Genomic DNA, 21,435 nt, shown 5'->3' with positions numbered 1-21,435 from the left:
TTATTCCCCTTTTGAGCACTGCTGTCTGGTGCAGCAAGCTACAGCCTGTCTCAAGCAAGTCCCTTTTAAAGAGACTGTCTTTATTTTCTTGGTGTTGCCAGGGCAGACAAACATAACCCCAGAGAGCCTGTAGAGCTGTGAGGATAACCAGGTTCCTGTGTGCACCTCCTCCTATGACGAAGCAGCAGCGGGCAGGCTGCAGCACTCACATAGGTACTGGACATCCTCCTTGCATCCCAGTAGGTGCATGTGCACCTCCATACCTTTACTGGCAGTTTCACAACACAGACCAAGCCCACCACCAAGAACCCCAGGGGGAAGTAGGAGACGATCAGAACTCAGCTGTCTTTCACAGTATTGAAATGCTACATGGAAATTTGGGAAGAGGCCTGATAACACATAACCCACAGCCCTGTCCTCTGCAGAAATCAGTCTCTGGTCTGGGGACCACTGCTTCCTCCAGACTGCTTGTCACCTACCCTCAACAGTAGACTAACAGCCACACTGTGCTATGTAGACACAGCTACTGCCCTACCATACACTGCCCATAAAACTGGAGCAGATGTACCTGCGCAGCCAGCTCACTGCTTTCAGTGGACATTGCAAATGCTTTTGAAATGGTGCCTTTTGCATTTACAATCCACACCCCAGCAGACCGGAGAAGTGAAGCACAGGGCTAAAGCCCAGGTCAGGACTTCAGCCACTGCTTCTCCAGGGGACAGAAGGCCGAGTTAGTGTGTGACCATCTGCACAAAGGACCAGCAACTCATTAATTTTGCAAGACAAATTGAAGAGGACAGAACCCCCACTCCCCTCATTAACTAACCCATCTGCGAACAGTTTAACTTCCACTTGTTTAAAGGCAGCTTACATCCAACACTTTGGTGTCATTTTGTGCCCCCCTTCTTCCTCTGTCCAGGTGGCAGCCTGGCATGGAGACCAGGAGAGAAGGGAAGGATAAACTCATTCTTTTGTGAGCAATTCCAGAGGGACTCAAATTCCCCATTCTCATCCTCAAACCCAACTACAGCCTTCACAGGACTTGATCCAACAGCCTGAACATTAATCACCTTTCAAAGCCAACAGCAATCATACTTAGTATTTCTCCCCTCCCTTCTTAAATCTGCTCTGATAGGAAACACACTGATGACTTTTCACTGCAGAAATTAAAGTGGATTTTCCTTGAGCAGGGCCACACGCCCATACAGCCTTAATCCTTCCAGTTCACATATGTCACTGTAACTTGCACCGCACTGAATCCAATTATGCCTCCTCAATCCACCAAATATTTGAGGCCATTTGCACAGGTTATCCAGAGCAAAAGTACCAGGTGAGGAGACAAACCATGCCCTGGTGCAGCACAGCTCTGCAACCTGGCTTCTGCAGGAAGGTGTGTAGTGTGTGTGGGGTGGTGTTAGAGAAGTTAAGTGTCACAGAGTGACTTTTACAGGCTTTGGTGAATAGTTCAGTCTGGACTCAAACAGGGAGGATCTATACAGGAGACAAGAACTGACATACAGTTATTTGTAAGCACCTGGTGGTTAGTAGTTATCCATTAAATGCTTTCTAAATTATATTGCTCTGGCAGCATGCACAGCTATGAATGAGCTCACAGAGCAGCAGGTCTCCCATGCATTACACATCAGACTGGAGCAGCGGATGAATAACCTTGAGCTAAGTAGTCAGAAGCGTCCACAAATGTAAACTGCATGCACACATTAAGCAACCGAGTATCCAACTACTGACTCACACACAGCTGCGAAGCGAAATGCAAGCTCTCCCAGCAGCTGACTATGTTTGCCCCCATCAGCTACAGGGCTGGGACACCAGTTACAGCCGATCAAGTTGCACCAAGGTACCTGTTGGCCTCAGAGCCCTCCGTGGTTTATGCAACCCCACCACATTCTTAGTATTCTCTGTATAGTCAAGTCATATAACAGAAACCAACATTACCACCTTTGCTGACAAGGACCTGGCAGGGCTGCACAGGGTCATCCTGTCCTTTCAGACCTGGCACACAGCATCATAGTTATGCCTCAGCACTTCAAGGGCTAAGTTACAGATCCCAGGGCCCTCAGCTACACCAAGAACTCCTACGCTGCCACTACAGAAGTGGAATAGAAATAGCAAGCTATAGCTGCAAAAATAGCATATAGCAGCTTCGCACTTGCACCTTAAAGATGAGCTTCTAGGTTTTCCATGACTGCAACACATCCAATCCTGCAGATAACCTCCTTCTGAATACCTGGTACCCCTGCAGAGCACACACATGTAAATCATCTTGCTCTGAAAGACAAGCAGGCTAGTTCTGATCACTAGGCAGGCTTGCTTTTCTCCGCACATTCAGGAATGTGTAACTTCATAGCAGCAAATTCCTGTTGGAAGAGCAATTACCAGCTAAGTAATTTGGACCCTCTGGAGTCAAGTCTGCCAACTTACACGACTTGGCAATCTGGCTTGTTATCATCCCACATGATTGGAATTTATTTTCGGATCCAATGCCACATGCTGTGGGGTTTTTTCTCCTTCCCCTTTTCTTCCCTTCCTCCCCCAAGTGGGAAGGTACAGCCTGGTATTGACAGATCCTAATTCCTGTCTCAAACACACATTTTCTGCACAACCTGAGGTCAAGCTCCGTACATTTGCAGAGCAATATCAGTCCTATCAACAGCATCCTGGAAATGATCCCGCCTTTCTGAACCTCTTAATGAGGACTGGAGGAGGAATTAAGAGCTACATTGACTTACTGCTCAAAACCAACCACACACATCACCTATGCTACACCTGCAATGAGATTCAGAGCCCTTCCACCTGAACTCTTGGGCCAGGGTAAGGCAGCTCCAGGCTGAGCTGCACCACCAGGTACCTTCTGCCACGACCTGTTCTCACAGGCAAAGAAAATGGACTTTTCAGTCCTGCTCTGGCCAGGGGATGCCAGTTTGCTGCGCTGCTAAATGCCAGCTTCCTCACTGAAGACAATAAACGCCCTTTTCTTCTCGAGGGGAGGGAGAACCCCATCACCACCTTGACACCAGAGCCGGTGTCCGGGGGGAAGGACGCGTTCAGCTCAGCGCTGCCTCCTTCCTCCAGCACGCAGAGGCTGCCCGAAGGCCTCCCGCAACTGCCTGGGGAGCCCAACCCGCTCCGAAGCCAAGCACCCCCCGACCCGCCCCGCAGGGCCCGGCTCTGCCCGCGGGGACACAGCGAAAGCGGCTCGGGTAGGAGCACGGGGCACCCCCTCCCCGCAGCGGCCCCGCGGGGACCGAGCTGCGCGTGGGAAGCGGAAGCGCCACCCGAGATCGCGGCGGGGCGGCGGCACCGGCAAGCGGCGGCGGCAGCAGCAGGCAGGGCAGGCAAGGCAAGGCAGGGCAGGGCGCGGCACCCCCGCCGCGGAGCCATGCAGGGCCCGGCCCCCCGCCCGCCCGCCGCGCCCCGGGCAGTCACTCACATTGCTTGAGGAGCTCCAGACACAAAGCCATGGGAGACACAAAGAAGGGGCGGAGGGGACCGGAGAAACAGGGAGGGGGGAAAAGGGAGCGCTCGGTCGAGTCCCGCGGAGGGGAGGACGGGCCGCACCCGGTGAGGGGAAGAACAGGCCCGGCGCCGCGTCCGGCTGCTCCTTGCGGGCAACGGCGAGAGGAGGGAGGAGACGCGCCGATGCCGCCACCGCCGCACTCACCGCGCCCGCCCGCCTGCTCCGGCTGCGCCCCGCGGGCGGGGCCGCGCCTTAAACCGGGCCCCGCCCCGCCCCGCGCGTCACCGCCCCGCCCCGCGCACGCGCGTCACCGCCCCGGGGCGCGCCCACCGACGGGCGCGGTTCCGCGCGGTGCTTCGCGTTGGGTACCGGGCACGGGGCACGGCCCAGGCGGTACCTGCACAGGCCCGCTCTGGGGCCCGGTAATGGGCGAGATCGGCCTCACGGTTCCGGGACTGGCCACGGCCGCGGGAGCTGCCACTCACCCGCCGCTAGGGTTGCTCCGCCGGAGCGCGGGGCTGGCGGGCGGGGAGGTTTTCCAGCGCGGAGACAATGGATGGAAAAGTAAACCCGGGGGAAACGGGTGTTTCCCTGGGCGGGGGCTTCCCGCCGGCGGCTCCGTCCCGCTGGGCACCGCTGGGGGGGGACCAGGCACGGCATGGCAGAATGAGGGAGGATGGAAGTGCGGAGGAGAGCACGGTTGGTGCAGGCTACACGGGAGAGCCAGGAGCCACGCTGGGTTTGGCACTCTGGGCACAGGCATGCTAGATGCTGGAGCAGCATCCAGCTACATCCTTCCACACACACAAACATCCAGAGCTGAGCATGAGGCTCGCCCAGACTGTGAGCAGGGAGAGTCCTGCAAGACCAGAGCCACACTGTGCGATGGTCTGACATGGGACGGAGCAGCGGATGCCCACAAGCCCAGCGTGGAGTGACCACCAGGAGGGTGCAGGGCCTGTGCCGTTACAGGCAGTGCTGCTCCTGCCAGGAACACATGTGCTGCGCCAACTCCTCACTCTTAGCATCAGTGCTTGGATGCTCTGATTTATCTATGACTCGGTGGGTTCATTGAGCTGCCTGTGGAGAAGGGTTGGTCTGCAGCAAGGAGAGATCAAAGCACCTTGAGGAAGCACCACACTGAGCTCATACACAGTACAGGCAGGGCTAAGTCACTAAAGTGATGGAATCGCTGTGGATGTGCTGCCGCTGCTGCTGCTCTCAGAGCAGCAAAGTGGGGCCAAAGGAGGATTTCAGCAGAGAATCAGCCCTGAGACTTGGGACCTGCACCCAGGGCCTCTCCTCATCACTGCCCACCAAGGGGAACAAGAAAACTTGTTTTCAGTTCTGCTGCTTCCTAGGAGTGCAGAGCAGCTCTGGGATGAGAGCCCCTTAACCACACAGGCTGAGCGGCTCCGTGGACCTCTGGGCTGATCTCTTCCTGAATCCTCAGAAGTACCCACATTGTGGCTCAATAAATGGAAAAAGTAATGGGAAAGCCTAAAGGAGAGGAAAACCAACACAGGACAAAGAGAAATGCACACAAAGAATTCCCCATTTGCTTGTCCTCACTAAACCTCACTCAATCTTGCTGTCCCGACATGTGTGTGTCTGAGGTTAGATCATTGTTGGTTGCTGCTGGGTGATGGCATGAGCCCTGTAGCCCCATAGGGAGGTGCAGGGAGGTGCTGAGCATCACTGACAGCAGGGACACAACACAGCATCTGTGGTTGCCCAATACTAGGGCAGCTCTGTGCTCACCGGATTCACATCAATGACAGCAGGGCCACCGTGCTGGGATGCTACCAGGCCCTTCAGCCCTGGATGTCTGCTGTGCCCGGCACACTGCTCTCCAACCAGGGTGGCCTCATGGGCAGAGCACTACACTCTGTGTGATCCCTGCTGCTGCTCCCCCAGAGGCTCTGCTCCCCCTTGGTGTTTCAGTTTCTCCTCCTCTCCCATGAAGACAGCACTGTCGACTCCCTTTCCTGTCATCTGATGAAAACAAGCAGCAAGGACTTGGCTTTCCAACTGTATTACCAAAGGAAAAGGCTGGCAGCTGCCTGCCTTCCAACTCCTTTGCAGGAGCAGGCTTGGCCAGGACCTTGGAGCCAGGCTCACTTCCCAGTATTAAGCTCTATGGGCAACCGCTTCAATCTCCCCAGCCTCTGCTCGGGTCAGCACAGCATCACAGGAGAGCTGCAGCTCCCGCCTTCCTGGGGACCCAGCAAGTGACATTTCCATGGGGCTCAAACCCATTGCAGCCATTCCTGGTGCCAGAGAGACGTGCACGCAGCAGAACAGAGCTTACTGAGCTGGGTGCTGCCTGTAGTAGAGCTGAAGCCTGGCAGCAAAGAGCATCAAACACAGCTTTGCTGAGGCAGAAGAACAGAGGTATTTTGGCAGTGGAACTGGAGAGCAGGGTTGTGGCCATGGTACAGGCTTCCTGGGGAAAAGGGAGCACTGTCTGGGCACAGGGCTTGGTAGTGGAATGTCCACAATAAGGAAAAGATGAGAGGTGAAAAATTAACACTTAAATGTGAACAGAAACAGTTGTCATGCATCTCTTTGTGTCCTATAGACATATGAATAGATTATGGAACATGTTTATGTGCCTGTTTTTCCCCCTTAGAAACACTGATGGAGCACATGACACAAATTTTTCCCTGGCGCGTGCGTGCACGCATACACACACACACACTCTAATCTCTTTCACTCTGGTATGTCAAAGAAAGCTATTTCTGGAACGTGAAATCTAGGTCAAAAAGAAGGAGAAAGTCTGAAGGCAATGATAAGTCTCTCTCCTGAAAGGGTGCTCTGGCTGATTGAATTAGCAATGGGGTTGGGGTGGTTCCTTACTCTTTGTCTGTGGCTGCTCATACACAGGTTGAACAGCATCTCCTAGCCTGGTTTGGTTTCTCCTTTACCTTCACACCACTACTTTTTCCCCATAAAGAAGAGAAGGCCATGACAGCCATGAGAAGAAAGGAGCAGAACTTGCCTTCCTACCCAGACACTGGGTAATCACTGCGCACAGAGGAGGGTGAGGAGGAGGGTGCCTGCACCCATCCCTCACAAACCAGCTCTACGTGACTTTCTCAGGAGCCATGGAAACGTATCCCACAGCGAACCAGCCCTTGGGGATTTGGTCAGCACGATGCTGCTTTGTGCTGAGAGGTGCACGGAGGTGTGCAGGTATTTGGTCTTTCCTCCACTGAGCACAGTCGTGCTCCCCTTGCAAGAGCATCAGTACCAGGGGACTGGGCTGGGATCTGCCTTCTCCAGGGCAGGGTTCCCAGCACAGCGATGGTTCTGGGAGCCATCCCTCTAATTTAAGGATGAAAATAAATAAATAAAGGAAGCAAAAAGAAGGCAGAAAGCAGGTTGAATGCTGAAGGGAGGCTGTTCTGTCATGACTTTGAGGAATATCTCTCCTATGTAGTGCTCTCTTCCCAGCCTGGGCTTGGCAAAGGTTTGGCATATGAACAGGCACATGGTGTCTGAATCCCATTCATATGGGCAGTCATGCTGTGCACCCGGAGCTGCCATGAGGGGGTCAGCAGAAAGGGAGAACCAGAGAGTCACTGTCCTACAGAGCTCACACTCTCAGCAGCATCTTAACCACTGGTAAGATGGGTCAACAGAGACAGCCCAGTCCTGGAGCAGGAGGCAGAGCTGGGTTCCCTGGCCTCCCTGGAAGAGATTTGAGCACAGGATAAGGAGCAGACTCCTGGCTTTCTGAGAACAGGCTGCTGAATCCCAGAGCAGGATGCTCTGAGCACAGGTGGAATTACCAGATGGCACTGGATAGACTGGGAAAAGCTCGAGTAGGAACTGGCTTGGTGTGAGCTTTCCCTGCTGTCACTGGTGCGATGGGTGGAGCCTGGGCTGAGCTCTCTACACTGAAGATTCTCCTCTCCTTTTGCTGTGCTTTGTTCACCTCTGCTTTCCTGTTTCCCTTGGACATCAAATATTCAGCTCTGTATTACAAGCAGCCTATTAAACAAGCAATTCCCAGTGCTGCTGCTAATAAGAAGCAGCTGGGGCTGGGGAGCCCTTTGTAATGCTCAGGAGACAGTGCGGCTGTCGGCCGAACGCTGGCAATTAGATGAATAGGTTTCACTGGGGCTTTTGAGTCTCCAGCTTCGCAAGGCACGGAGCTTTGTTTAAAGCTGATCAAGGGCAGCTCATCATCTGTCTCGCTGGCTGTCAAATGGGATCTAATTGCCTTGTAATGCACGAGTGCCACAGGCGTTTGTGGGAGGACCTGTCTTGTCAAAGGTGTGACAGCTTGTCAGGGCTCTCCCACCCAGCCCTGCTCCCCACACAGACCCTGAGGAGCAGCCCTTCGTGAAATGGAGCTCACTGCACTTCAGCTGCTGCTGAACCCCTTTGATTTATGATTCAATTCCCATCCTGCCCTCAAAGGAGAAGCAGGCGTCAGCACAGTGCTGCTGCGCTGGTGCCTCTTTAGGATGGGTCCCGACAGAGAAGAAACCCAAACCCCCTCTCAGGGATTGGGCACATGATGAGAGCAGTTCTTCTGGGCTGGGGTATGGGTGCTGGAGCAGGAAGGTGTCCATGGGAAGTAAATGGGTGATGGTTCTCAGTTGTTTCACCCCAGAGCCCTGCGTGGAGCAGAGAGACCTTTAAACCTGCAGACAATGGTGCACCCACCTCTGTTGGCCCAGACTGATGCTATCAAGCTGAGAAATACCAGTGTGCTGCTCAGGAGGCCCCTTTTGTACAACACCAACCAATTAAAGCCTCAGTGATGCACCTTTGCAAAGGTCCAGAGCTCTCCTAGACCTCTGCAGGCCACATCAGCCATGCCAGCTAGATCCCAGCAACCTGTATGCCATTTCATTGCCTGCATCCAGAGATCCAGCATCATCCAGGGACCCAGTCATCCAAGCGCTATGCCTGGCTGCTGACCTCTTATAAGCCCACCGAAGTCTTGAACAAGCATGGCTGGAGATACAGGTATCTCAGCCCAGTGCCTCACGTGCTCAACATGCGATGGGCAGCAGCATCCCCTGTCCCCTCACAGCCCTTCCCCTCCGCCGCCGCTGCACTCACTGCTGTTGGTGGGCAGGGTCCTGCTGCCGCTGAGGCTGCCCGTCGGCGGGGGGGAGATGGAGCGGACGGAGCCCGTGTCCTCTTCCTGCGAGCAGCCCGCCTGGATGGCTCGGAGGTAGCTGTGGCTCCGGGAGCGGAAATAGCTGGGCAGAGGCAGGTCCAGCACCTCCGCGGCGGCCGACTCGGCCTCGCTGTAGGTAGAGTCGCAGACTGCCTCGTACTGCTCCCCCAGCTCCGGCTCCGGTGCCTGCACAGGGAGAGGGGCAGAGCCAGTCACCCCCTGCCTCAGGCAGCCCTTTCCCTTCCCTTCCCCCTCCTGCTGTTGCTGCCTGGTCCTGCTTACAGCAGATGAGACCGCGAGGTGCACCAGTGCTGGTGGAGTGCAGGATGCTGAGAGAGAGGAGAGAGGGGACGCTCCTTGGAGGCAAGGTCCCTGCTTGTGGAGTAGGAGAGACTTACCACCACAGTGCCTGTGAAACAGCGCCCAGTCTCTGATGGAGAGGCTGAGAGCACATGAGAGAGCTAAAATGCAGGCTCTGACAGGCCCCCCTGCCCCACCAGCCTCAGCTGCAGGGCTCTGCTGGGGCAGACATGCTCCTCACTGTGGGGAGATGGCCTTGGCCCTGCAGCCGGGTACAGTGCAGAGAAAGAAGGGGAGGTGTGGGCTGGGGGTACAGCCTCCACCCTTGGCCAGGGACAGCCTGCATGGACGGGTTCTGTAGCACATCGGGCTCCATCCACTGTGGGGACCAGGAGAGGGCCTGGTGGCTGCAGTGAGGTGTGAGCTGCGCAGGAGCTTCACTCCCTGCTTCTCTGCTGCCTTCCCTGCCCTCCCAGCCGTGGCCCCTCTCCAGTAGCGGTGGCTGGTCAAACATGGGCTCTGGAGAGGCTCACCTGGGTTAAACCAGAGTCAGACCATTCTGAAATACAGATGAGAGGTACTGAGGTTGGCCCTGTTGCTCACTTCCATCTCTTCTGGCCCTTTCCCTTCAGGGACAGTTCTGCCCAGCATTGGCACCTGAGCTACACAAGGTTTGGCTCAAAAAGCTCATCTACTTTCCCCCTAAACCTACTGGTCCTCAACCCTGCACTGGGGCCAGGGGAACCAAGCTCTCCAGCTGCCCTGCAGGGCCCAGTTGGGAGCACTGGCTTTCTCCTTCCTCTTCTTCCTCCTTCTCCTCCTCCTCCTCCTCCTGCTGGCCCCGGGTATGGGCTGACCCCACAGCCTGCCTTGCACCCTGCCATGGGTGCCAGGGCTGACCCGAGAAAGCTCCATGAAGAAGGAAGTGGGAAACGCCAGCGGGACGGTACCTGCTCTCCATGGGTAAATATCTGAGGGATAAGTGAGGGGGGTCCAAAGATCTGGAAGAAAGAGTTGGAGAAGGTTAAAGGCCAAGAACAGGGGAGCCCCTCACACAGACAGCCATTGCACAGGGACCGAGGACGAGGGGAGCTGTCAGAGCCACAGCTTCTGGCACTCGAATACAAACTTCAGAGCTCATAAGATGCCAAGCACGGTGCCGCACAGGCTCCTCAGACAGCGGCACAAACATGGCATGGCAAAGCTCCACGGGACGCCTCCCAGACGGAGAGAAGCTGCTGATGCATCCAGCCTGTTGTATGCACCATAGATCCATGTATATACACAGGGCACACTTGGAACACACAATGATGGGACACCTCTTGGCTCACTGTGGCTGATGGATACAGGCTGATGTGGCTCCCATTTGGCGCCTCTGTGAAGCCCCCGGCATTGGCCAGCACATCACAGTGTGGCCAGGAGCAGTGGATGGGCTTCCACAGCCCACAGAGCTGGGGTGGATGGGCAGTCTGAGTGCTTCATGTCAGCAAAACTACCCTTCACCCCAATGAGGTCGAGTTGGCCACTTTGCTGCTATGGCCTCTGTCCCTGCATCAGGAGAAGCCACACGGAAGTGATTCTGCCTTCTCTCCATAGCAAAGCCACAGCACACACTCTGCATAAGGACAGACGCCTGACAGACACTGCCTGTGGGAATGAATGCCTTCTCCTCCTCTCCATCCCTGACCTGCAGAGCACATCCACTCTATGAGGTCTGTCCAGCACAAGCCGCCCAAAATGACCCACCTTGGGAAGAATCCAGGCTCAAAACGTACCCAAAGGAATAGGCTTGGCTCTGGGGGCTGGGTGCAGCCCTTCTATACAGGGCACAGCTCAAAGTGTGGATAAGAGGTGTTGGGGGTCACCAGCTGACTCTGGCCATGGTCCCCTTGGTTTATGATGGATGGATGCTGATGTGCACACCCGGTGAATCCTGGACTTCCAGAGGTTTGCAAGGGACAAACCCAAGTGGAGTGGAGTTGCCTTTCAGATCTGGGATTCTTCTATGTGGGAGGACACTGGTGTCTTGCTGGACACACAAGGAAGGTGTTGAAGGTCACACCAAAGTGAGGGCAGGAGAGAAGCTGCCTCTGGCACTGGATGAAAGGCAGGTCAGACCTGCTGGAGGATGAGATCAGCACACATCGGTGGCTGTACCAGCTCCATCCTGGATCAACAGATACACAGTTCCTGGGAGGCCTCTAAATCCCAACCCTGCCACGTTGTGGGCTGCTCAAATCCTCCAGCTCCAAGACCCTTCTGATGTCTTCATGGAGGTGCTGCCCTCAGCTGCTAAATGGCAGTTTTAGAGAGGGACGGAGCACAAACTGAGCCCACTGCTTGTTTGCCCAAGGAGACCTAGCCTCAGCCATGGATTTACATGCAAAGGACAAGAATGCGACGGTCCTGACCCCTTCTCTGTGCAGTGAGACAGCCAGCACATTGCTGTTGATGTACAAGGGACGAGACTGAGCACAAGGAACATGTATGCCCGCGAGCAATGCCCTGTGCCCCAAAGCTCTGAACCAGGGGCTCCAACTGCCCTGTGACAGCAGGAGAAACCAGCCAAGGGATGGGAGAGGCTGGGCTGCAACAGGGAAGAGCTCAGAGCCCCACACCGCTGGAGGGGAACATGGGCACACACACACCACTCACCCTCCTGCATGCTCTGCTTCGTGGTGCCCACCCCGCTGCTTTAACCCCAGCCTCATGCTGCCACCCTGGATCATTGTGCATGGAGCGGGGCAGCACCGATGGGGCACGTGTGTGCACATGTTCCCATGCAGACACGTGTGAACGGACGTGGGATGTGACAGGGGCCCAGGGTGACAGCGAAAGGGCTGAGTAAAGCTTGTGGAGCCATTGGTGCCTTGGGGGCCTCCACTTGTGTACCAAAATGACAGGCCCCTTGGCTGAGATAAGCACATGGGACCTCTGCAGAGGCCTCATCCTGGCATGGGCTATTTCCTGGCCTGTGAGGCAGCTGGCTTATAGCTGCTCCAGAGTAATCCCAAGGAGGGGGCTTAGTGTGGGATGAGGTGTTAAACCCAGTTCGCACTGGCTGCATCCCACAGGTTGGGGTCAGGGCATGAGCCCACCCAGTGGCAAGGGGTTTGCCACCCACCATCAGAGCCTCACCGGCATCCTCAGCTTTGCTCTTCCCATGGGAAACAGGGATATCCAAGGGAGATGTCCCCAGCTGGCTGGCAGGACAGTCTCCTGGATTATAGGCACCTTGTTCCTGGGTCCAGCCTGCTGCAGGAGGGATGAGGCCCTCAAAGCTACGCAGGGTTATCATCCCTGGTGAGCAACTGCAGGGCCCCAGGCTGGATGCACGGGCTCTGTACCCAGCCACTGGGCACAAGGAGCTTGCAGCAGGAGCAAGCACCATTACATGTGCTTCTGGGTGGTGACATGATGGGACCCTGTGCTCAGAGCAGCACTGAGCTTCACCCACTGCTGCAAAGCATTGCTCCTGTGGCCATGGCAGAGTAACTTCAGCTGCACCAGCAGTGCTGAGAGGAGGCAAAGCGAGGGAAAGGGCGGTCTAATATAAATTGTAATGAAGGAGCAGGCGTTGATACTTTGGTGAAGCTGCCAGGGTTTATGTGCAATTCCCAGAGTGCAGCTGGTGCCTTATTTTGAAGGGAGGAAAGGATTTTCCTCTCTGCCCTCAGCTGGCCTCCTTTCTCACTGGGGTGTACTGGTGCAATGGGGACCAGCACTCCAGCATCTCACCTGGTTGATGCAACTGGACTCGTTGATGCTGTCAGAGATTTGGTTGTATTCTTCCTCCCAGGTTGGGAACTTCGGAGGTAGGAGGATCTCGACAGAGTCCAGGCGGTCCAGGCTCCTGCCAGCAGAGAAAGAGGGTGTCAGGGGTGTCCCCAGCACCTGGGGCTGTGCTGGAGCTGCTGCCCTGCCAGGAGAGCAGCCAGATCACCCCTGCCTGTGGTACCCTCTGCCAGGCACAGGCACATGGGGCAGCACGGAGGTGATGCTGGGCACCCAGTGCACTGCTCTTGGAGCAGAAGGAAGCACTCCTCCTGGCAGGACTGTGGTACCTCCTGAATCTCCACTCTGCTGTGTGATGAGAGCAGGGAGAAGTCTTTTCTCCCACTGGGCTCCACCCTGACTGCAGTCTGCCCATGGGGAAGCCAAGTCACAAAGCAGGCAACAGACTTTGGAAGGGCAGAGACCCTCTCACAAGGATCGAACATGTCTCACTCATCCGTGCCTTGTCCTGGCTAAGGCTGTGCCTGTCCTCCCTGCAGCCCCTCCTGTCCCAAACCACAGGTCCAGTGCTGCTGCAGCCCTAGCACCGAGGGTCTCATCGAGGGCTGACATGGGGCTGTGCCAGGGCACGGTGTCCCCGCTGCCATCCCAGGGCTGTCCCAGGCTGGCGGGGCCCCCCAGGGAGGCTCTGCAGCAGCCGAAGTGGCCACAGCATCCAAAAAGCTCCCTGAGGCTGGGGGGAGCGAGGTGGTGGTCGGCAGAGGGCAGCCGTGATCATGCTCCGGTGCTGCCTCTGCTGCCGCTGGGCCTGTCCTGTGCCCGGCACAGGACCTCACCGGCCTGGCTGGAGGATGACGGGCACACCAGGATGCGACATTCCTCACTGGAGCGTAGCACCAAGGGCTGCGGGGTCCCCTCCTTCCCTGCGGTGAACCTCCAGCAATGCCCGTGTGCAGCCCAGCACTGCCTGGACCCCTCCTCTCCTATGTAGCTGCGTCCACAGCTCATCCAGCTCTGCCTCTCCTGCTCTAACACCATACTCTGGCTTCCTAAACGCTGCCCATGGCTTCTGGCTGGACTTCAGCAGCCCCACTGAGGTCATACCCTGATGGACATGACCTGAATGGACCGTCAACCCAAGATAGGAAGAATCTGTCTCTCAAGTATTTTGCATCAGAGACTCCTGGACCCAGCTCTGCTCCCCCTGAAGTGAATGTGAAGGTAGGGAACAGGGATGAATTCAGAGCAGGCATTTCCAGGGCTCCCCACAGTTAATTTTGCCACCATCTCTCAGCAGAAAACAGCATCTGGTCAGCAATCTGGGGCTACCCTGAGGGGTCCCCACACTGCTTGCTATACCCTCACTTCTGCCTCTGTTTGCTGAACATCACCAGTTCATCCATGGTGGCTGCTGCCTCCTCCTGCTGCCCTTTGCTCCTCCTGAGCCGCAGCACCTGAAGCACTGACAGCCTCTTCCAGCCCCTGGTGCCTTGTCCTGGGATGCAGAGCTGCTCGTGAGGACATTGCACAGGATCACACCTGGTCAGGTCGGCCACACAGACCCCATCCTGCAAGAACCAGCCTCCTGCCCAGCCTGGTTTTGCTGTGTTCCCCTTGCTCTGCTGCCTCAAGCCACTGTGGGTCCTTCCTCTCTCAATACCTGGTTCCAGACCTCTCAGGTCATCTTCCCTGCCTCAGGATATATCAGCTCCTGGGCTGGCCGCTGTGGACCTGAGCAGAGCTCCTGGAGGAGCTCCAGTGTTACCTTTGTGTGGTGCTCTGCTCACTCAGGGACTGTTGGGTGGCCTTGAGGTAACTCTGCCTCCGAGCTGCAGTTTTCGGGGATGGTTTGGGGCTGGTTTCTGAGTCTTCACTATCATCATCCCCCATGGCTTTGATGTAGCTCCCGCTCCGCATGCGCCGGCACGGGATCTCGCTGTCTTTGTCCCGGGACAGCGTGTTGTTCCACTCCCCTTGAGGCACCTGCAACAGTAAGGGGAGCATGAGCAGATGTGGAGGACGGCACCTCTGGGACCAGCGGGACCATGGGGACTTGGGGGGATTGGTGTCAAGGACAACTGTTGGAGCCTCAGCTGGAGCAGTGGGAATGGGCAGCGCAATTCCTTTCCGACCCTCCCTTACCAGTTCATGCCAGGCAGCCCTGATTGCCTCTGCTGCAGCACACCTACCCACAGCCATTCACCCCACCAGCACCGCAGGCCACCTGCACACCAGACCATGCTTACACAAGCTGCACAATGCCAGACATAACGGGGAGGGATGAGTCTCACCAGCTCTGCGGTGGGCACTGGGGCAGGAGTGGCACACAGTGCAAAGCCCATGCTCATTTAATGTGAAGTGCTCACAGTGTTCAGGGCAGTCAAAAGCTGTTGTAGACCTGTGGATCAGAGCCCAGACCTTCCCTAGGCCCAACACCCTCTATGGTTTCTGAGTTCAGTGTGACTCTGAGTCCATGGAAGTCATTTCTGAAGCCAAGCCAGGTCCTGACAAGTCCCTTTATAGCAGAGATGGGGCAACCTGAGCTGCCAGGAGCAAGCCTTGGTTTCATGGCTAACTCAGTTTGTAGCCAGCCTCTGACCTGCCCTTGAGATGAGGAGATGTGGTCAAGGAGAAGCAAGGGAAGATGTGAGGAATGCAGCAATGTGCAATCCATGCAGACAGCGGGAAGCAGCCTGGCTCGGGACTGCCATGGGGAGCAGCAGAGGGGCTTGTGCTGAGCACAGCTTGTGCTGCTGAGAACATCCACATTGGCTGCTGGATGGAGCTGTTGGATTTGCCGGGCTTCTCGAGGGGCCATAGGATTAATCAGCCGGTGTTTGTGTAGTGCTTTGGGGACGCACGGAGCCGTGTTGCAGCTCACTGTGATGAGCCAGAGCTGTCAAGCACTGCGTGGTTCCTATTCTTCTCCTTGTTCAACAGCAGGCAGGTTCTGTGGGAGCCAGAGCCAGCCTGAGGGTGCCGTCTGCTGCTGCTGGGGTGCAACATCTCCAGATGAGCTTCAGATCTGCAGACAGTGGCTTCTGGTTCTCCTGAGAGGGCCTGCCGTGTGCCAAATGCAGGCTCAATCCATGTGCAGCAGCTTAGCTCACTCAGGGCTTTCTTCTGCCCACAGTAGCCAGGGGTTCAGCCCGTGTCCTGCCAGCCTGCTTGCTGTGTGTGTGGGAGAAGGCAGGACATGATCCCAGCACGATGTGGAGCAGAACTCAAACAGCCTGTGGCACTGCTTTAGTGATGGGGCTCCCATCATGGCCTGCACCCATGAGCCAGGTCCCGTATTATTGGGTGACACAGAACAGAGACCCAGGGACTGTGCTTCCTGTGTGTGAGATGCAGGCGGGGACCAACGAGTCTCACACAAGACACAAACCTGCTGCTGCCAGTTTTCCCAGCTCTTTCCACTCTGCCTCCTGCTATCTTCCTGCTTGGCAATGGCTTCTGGGCTGGCTGCTGGAAAGGATGCCCGGCTCCAGAGCTACCGGGTGTTATCCAGCAGGTTCCTACACAAGTAAGGGCAGGAAGCCAGCCCAGCTGCCCGCACTGGGTGGCCCTGAGGTGAGGAGGGATCCTGCTGGCTCCGGATGACCTTGCCATGGGAGAGACCTGGGGTGGTTGGTTCTGATCTTTCCTAAAGGAGGCAGGAGCTCTGAGAAGCACTTTTGTACCCATTGTGTTGGTGTTAGGTCTGCCTTGAGGCTGCATTTTGCTGCCTGCCTTCTCCTCAGGGTGAGTTGCAGCCTCCTGCCTGCAAAGGGTTGGGGTCTGCAGCCGCTGGCTAAGGTGAGAGCTTGCCAGCAGCCAGGCATGCCAAGCAGGGGCCAGGGCACTGCACAGCCCTCCCCTATATAGGGGAAGGCCTGTGGGATTCAGGCACGTGTCCCTGGGAGCTGGGCTCTGCTGTCACCACCTTGCCACAGTACTGCACGTTGCAAAGGATCAGCATCTTCCGGCTCTTCTGCTCTCTGAGCGTGGGGGGGGAAAGGGAAGAAGGGGCCACACTGAGGTTTTCCCCTACCTTAATTCTGCCTGGGGCATTCCCCAGTCACCTGGAGCATTAACAGAGGGGGGAGAGGAGGAAAGGGGAGAGCTCCAATCCTGGAGCTGCCCTGTTCCCATTGTTTCGGGGAGGTCTGAGGGAAGAGAGACTCGCAGAGCAACCCGGGTTCCATTCACACGTGTGCCAGCTCTGCCATGCAGCCCAGCCCCAGCACACACAGACATGCACCACGCAGGAACACACGCGCTGAGGCCGGGTGCAGCGCGCAGGGACGCATGTGCCATGCAGCCAGGCTCCAGTGCCCGATGCGAGGACACTGCTGCTCCCTCCGGGGCCGGATCCCTCGTGGTGTCCCCAGGGCTATGTGTGGTCTCAGGTATGGCCTCAAGAGAAAAAGCTGGAGCCCAGGCTGCCTGTGGGTCCCATCTGTCCTTTAGGCAAGGCAGCCTTTGGGAAGGAGCTTGGCCGGGTTTCCTGCCCCATGGGAGCTCTGTGGGGCTGTCGGGAGGGCAGCAGCATCTGGATCCTGACTTTATTTTTGAGGCTGCTGGGGGTTAAGGAATCTTCATTGTAGTCTGACTGGGGAGGTTGATCTGGATGATGCATCAGGCTAATGGTGCCCTTGGTACAACTGTCCTCTGGGAGTCCCGACACTGCCTGTCCCTTTAATGTGGTCTTGGTGTCCATGGATGTGAGTTTGAGTCTGTGTGCCTGGGGCAGAGACGCTGCTCAGCCCTGCCTGCTCCTATTGACCCCCTGCTTGGGGCACCTCTTAGGTGTAAGGAGCTGCTTGGCCATTGGGATCCTGACCTCCTAGAGAGGGGAGAGGAGGGGACAGATGGGGAGCAGATCCGCCCTCCCTGGGAACTGCCCTAAGGACAGTGCTGTGTCACCTTTGGGATTGCTCCTGAGAAACCCCCAACCCTGATAGGGCAGAGCTGGACCTGGAGCCGGGTGATTACCCACTCCCAGCTCCAATGTCTGGGTCTGGAGATGGGCCTGGAAGCATCATGTGAACTCCCAGTAGTCCTTGATGAGCCCCAAGATTACCCAGAGCCTGCAGATGGGGCAGGAGAGGTGAACAGCTTTGGGGGCTTACTCCAGCCAGGAGGCTGGGGGATCCTGCTTGTCCCCATCGCGCACCTCCTGCACTCCCTCATGTCAGAGGGGCACTTCCCCACCTTTGCAACCCACCAGCCATTTCTTCCTGGCAGCAGCCCCATCCGCAGCAGGGCAGGGCCTCCATGTCCCCCAAGCACCGGGCTCTGTGTGCAGGCAGATGCCCATGGTCCCTCACCATGGTGCAAGCAGGGAGTGGGCTCATCCTGCTTCAGGCAGCAGGGGACATGTGGCTTTGCAGAAAGACATTTCCCACAGAGTGGGCTTTAGAGGTGACTCCTCCATCACCAGTTTAGCCCCCTTCCTATGCTGACAGGGGCCTGGATATATCACCCCATCCTGCCCTGAGGGCCCTGAGCCCTGTGGCCTGCCCTCTGGGGCTTACACCAGGCACCTGTGGGCAATCTCAGCCTGAGCATCTGTGACCTGTAGGGTTATGGGGGCACCAAAACTCATGTTTCTGGACTGGGTGCCTGGGATCTTGGCTTTGCAGGCGAGGTGCTGATGGCTGCAAGGGCTGCCCCAGGCACTCAGGATGCTGCTCACACTGCAGCATCTCCCAATGCTCCTCCATCCACGATGACAGTGAGTGCTGGGTTCTCTCTACCCATGCTGCTCCCGCTCCGAGTCCGGTGGTGCAGGCTGCTGACCCCGTCCGATGGTCCCAGGAGGGTCAGGGCTGGGAGGGAGCTGGGCAAAAGCTTCCCCTCAAAACAAGATCCCTACCTGGCCGCTGCCCGCGTCGGTCGGCCCAGGGCTGAGGGGCTGGTCCCAGCTCCGCGGGGGCTCGCTCGGCTGCGGCGGGGTGGCCCCCGTGTCCTCCCAGCCCAGCGGTTGGGCTGCCCAGCTGCTGGCCGGGCTCACGCCACCCAGCTGCGCCCACAGCCCTCCGTCAGGCTGTCGAGAAACGGAGGCTCATTACATGGGCAATAACCTCGTTACATGGCAGGGCAATAACCAGCGGGGCAGTCTCCTACCCCCAGCCATGGCCAAACCCCGAAGGTAAGGGGCTGCCGCGGTTGCATTTGGGTTGCCTGCACTGGGCTCTGCCACTGCACCCAGAGGGGTATCAGTGCCAGCAGATGCTCTGGCTGCAGCTCTTTAACCTCTTATAAGGAGGAGGGCAAAGAAAAAGAAACCAGGCCGAGAACGTCTTTCCTGATGTCCTTCCTGATGGAGTTAAGTCCCTCCGCAATTTGATTGGCAGCCATGGCCAGCAAGCTATTGGGAGCAGGGTGTGCTGCAATAATTCATTGCTCTTTAAAGCTTCTAAGCCCGCTGGCCACAGCCAGGGGAGCCCATGACACCTTTACATTAAAAAGGATGCTGGAGACATACATACATTGACCAGTCCCCCCTTAACCCCCCACCAGGCCTGGCTTATTTATCTTCATTCCTCTCTCTTAGGGCACAGCTGGGTTTATGTTCTTCAGGCAGTGCTGTGACCTGGCGCTCTTGGTGTGTGTCAGACCAGCATTAGACATGCAGGCTCGTGCCATGCAAGCAGAGAGGCTGGCACTGCCCTCCTGGCCCCATAGCCCTGCCCCACGTGCCAAAGGCAGCCATGCCCTGCAGAGCTGCAGGTCCTACCAGCGCTCCGGGGAAGCTCTGTAGAGCAGGGCTTACTGGGCACGCCGGCACATCCTTGCGATGCGTGGATATAAGGGGGTAAGCATTAGTTATCACTGGTCATCTTCAGACCCGGGGATGGTGGCGGTGCTTGGGATATGAGCCACAGCCCCTTGGTGTACCCAGATGGGTGGGCATCAAGTGGTAATGGGTACAAGGGGGCAGCTCCATGCCTGGCTGCCCAAGGGTCCACCCCACCACAGCATCTGCAGGGTCTGGTGGGCAGTGGGGGTGTGCTGGGGCCCCACAGCAGACAGGGATCAGGGTGCTGGTATGGGCACATCACCACTTCCCCACGCTGCCATGGTCCAGCACAGGGACTGGGGTCCTGGGACAGCACTGGGACAGCTGGACCCCACCAGCACCAGTGTCCCCATAGGGCTATGCCTGGGGCCACGGTGAATTTAACCCACCCAGTCCTCTCCTGGCAAAGTGACTTGAGATGGCAGCTGAACCATCGGGAGCTATTTGGTAATAGGGTGCAATAGGGCACAATAGGGCCCCTAGTGAGAGTGTGTTCCCTGTTTTCCTGTATTCTCCCTGCACGGAGAAGCCATAACTCCTCACTGCACCCACCTGCAGGTAGTGATAGGCCAAGTCTTGATGGCAGGACTTGGATTTCAGCAAGGCTTTGTCGATCGTGGCTGAGGCCTTCTGGCACATTTCCCGGGCATGGCTGAGCGTCAGCGTGGACCAGGAGCCCCTCTTAATGTAGTTGGAGTCATTGTTGATGGGGATATTGGTGCATGGGGTGACCTTGAGGTCGTTATTGCTCTTGGAGGATTTCAGCATGTGCTCACTGATGGTGTTGTAAGCGTGCATGAAGTACTTGGGCTGGCTGTGGTCCGGCTGCCTGCCCAGCGTCATGAGGCCCATTGGGTTGCGGTAGCTGCAGGTATCACTGTCTAAGTTGTCATCTGAGCTCCACCAGCCTGATATGTTGGATCTGGTCCTGCGCTTGGGCTCGGAGGTCTTCGCCCGGTCTTTGCTCTTGCTCCTCCGGTTTTGCTTGGCATCATCCGTCCCCTTCTTGCCATTCACGTTGCCTTTGGTGGGGCCCTCCAGAGACTGGGACTTGGCAAAGAGCTTCTGGACGGAGTGGACGAGGTGCCGGATGCGCCCAGGGCTCTCGCTCCGGTGCTTTGCATCGCTCCTCTGAAACTGGAGGGTGCTGAAGCCGTCTCTGTGGATGGGCAGCTGCTTCTCAAACTGGTCCAGGAGGTTTGCAGGCAAGCGGTTGATTTTAGTGGCTTGGGCATGGCTTGGAAAAGGGTTGTCATCTGGGACCTCGAAGTGGGAGTTGTAATGGATGCGCGGGAATGTGCTGCTGTTGGAGATCTGGTTGTTGAGTGGAAGGAGACAGTCGCCGTGGAGGGTGTTTTGGGCTGGGAATCGGGGGTCCATGGTGAAGGAGTCGGTGGGGCTGAGGAGATAGGGGTTCCTGTCCTGGGGGGCATAAAGAGAGTCTTGAGGGGAGTCCAGGTTATCGGAAAGGTGGCGGCTTCTGTTATCTCCTAAGCCCTTCATGGTCCCAGTGTTTCCTAGACCATTGCTCGGGGTTGGTGTGGCAGAGCCCTTGCAGGAGCTGGCCCTGCTCTCCCGCAGACTCCCCTGCACCTGAAGGAAGAGGACAGACACTCAGAGCCTGCTGAGAACCCCTTTGGCAGCCTCTCTGCAGTGGGGCTTCCTTGCCAGGGCCGGTCCAGCCCTGAAAACAACTGCCAGCAAGGTTAAGGGATGGAAGCAGCATGGAAGGGAGATGAGACGGCAGAAAGGGAGGAGAAGGAACATGAGACATGGTGCTGGAGAGAACAGGGTACAGGAGAGGAGGAGGGGAAGGATTCATTCTTTCTAGCTGCAGTTTAAGCACTTGTGTGTCTCAGTGCTCAACCGCAGCCTGCTTAAACAACGCTGCTGCTATTTTTCTGGTCTCTGCACATGTTTATTTAATAGAATCCCGTCCCCAGGCAGTGTAACACAGGCTAACAGGGGCACTGCCAGCAAATCACTGCTCCTGTCCCA

General features: G+C 56.9%; 1 protein-coding gene across 6 annotated transcripts in view; it reads right to left on the bottom strand.

The window, feature by feature from the left end:
• DLGAP4 (DLG associated protein 4) overlaps nt 1-20,940 on the bottom strand; it is a gene marked incomplete at its 5' end in the record, with an annotated part of 51,976 nt that extends 31,036 nt beyond the window's left edge. For 2 of the 6 annotated variants that reach the window (XM_080627567.1, XM_080627566.1), the window contains 5 exons: nt 8,555-8,801; nt 9,866-9,916; nt 12,654-12,768; nt 14,416-14,633; nt 19,990-20,940. In XM_080627567.1, the coding sequence (XP_080483693.1) occupies nt 8,555-8,801; nt 9,866-9,916; nt 12,654-12,768; nt 14,416-14,633; nt 19,990-20,940 (1,582 nt within the window). Of the gene's footprint in view, nt 1-3,448; nt 3,480-8,554; nt 8,802-9,865; nt 9,917-12,653; nt 12,769-14,415; nt 14,634-18,510; nt 18,682-19,374; nt 19,429-19,989 lie in introns of those variants that run through there. The other 4 variants (XM_080627564.1, XM_080627563.1, XM_080627565.1 and 1 more) reach the window with 4 other exon arrangements.
• Between the last annotated feature and the right edge of the window lie 495 nt (nt 20,941-21,435).

The sequence above is a fragment of the Psittacula echo genome (genome assembly GCF_963264785.1).
Source record: "Psittacula echo genome assembly, chromosome: 12".
Classification (NCBI taxonomy): Eukaryota; Metazoa; Chordata; class Aves; order Psittaciformes; family Psittacidae; genus Psittacula; species Psittacula echo.
This window is presented reverse-complemented; position numbering and strand designations above follow the sequence as displayed.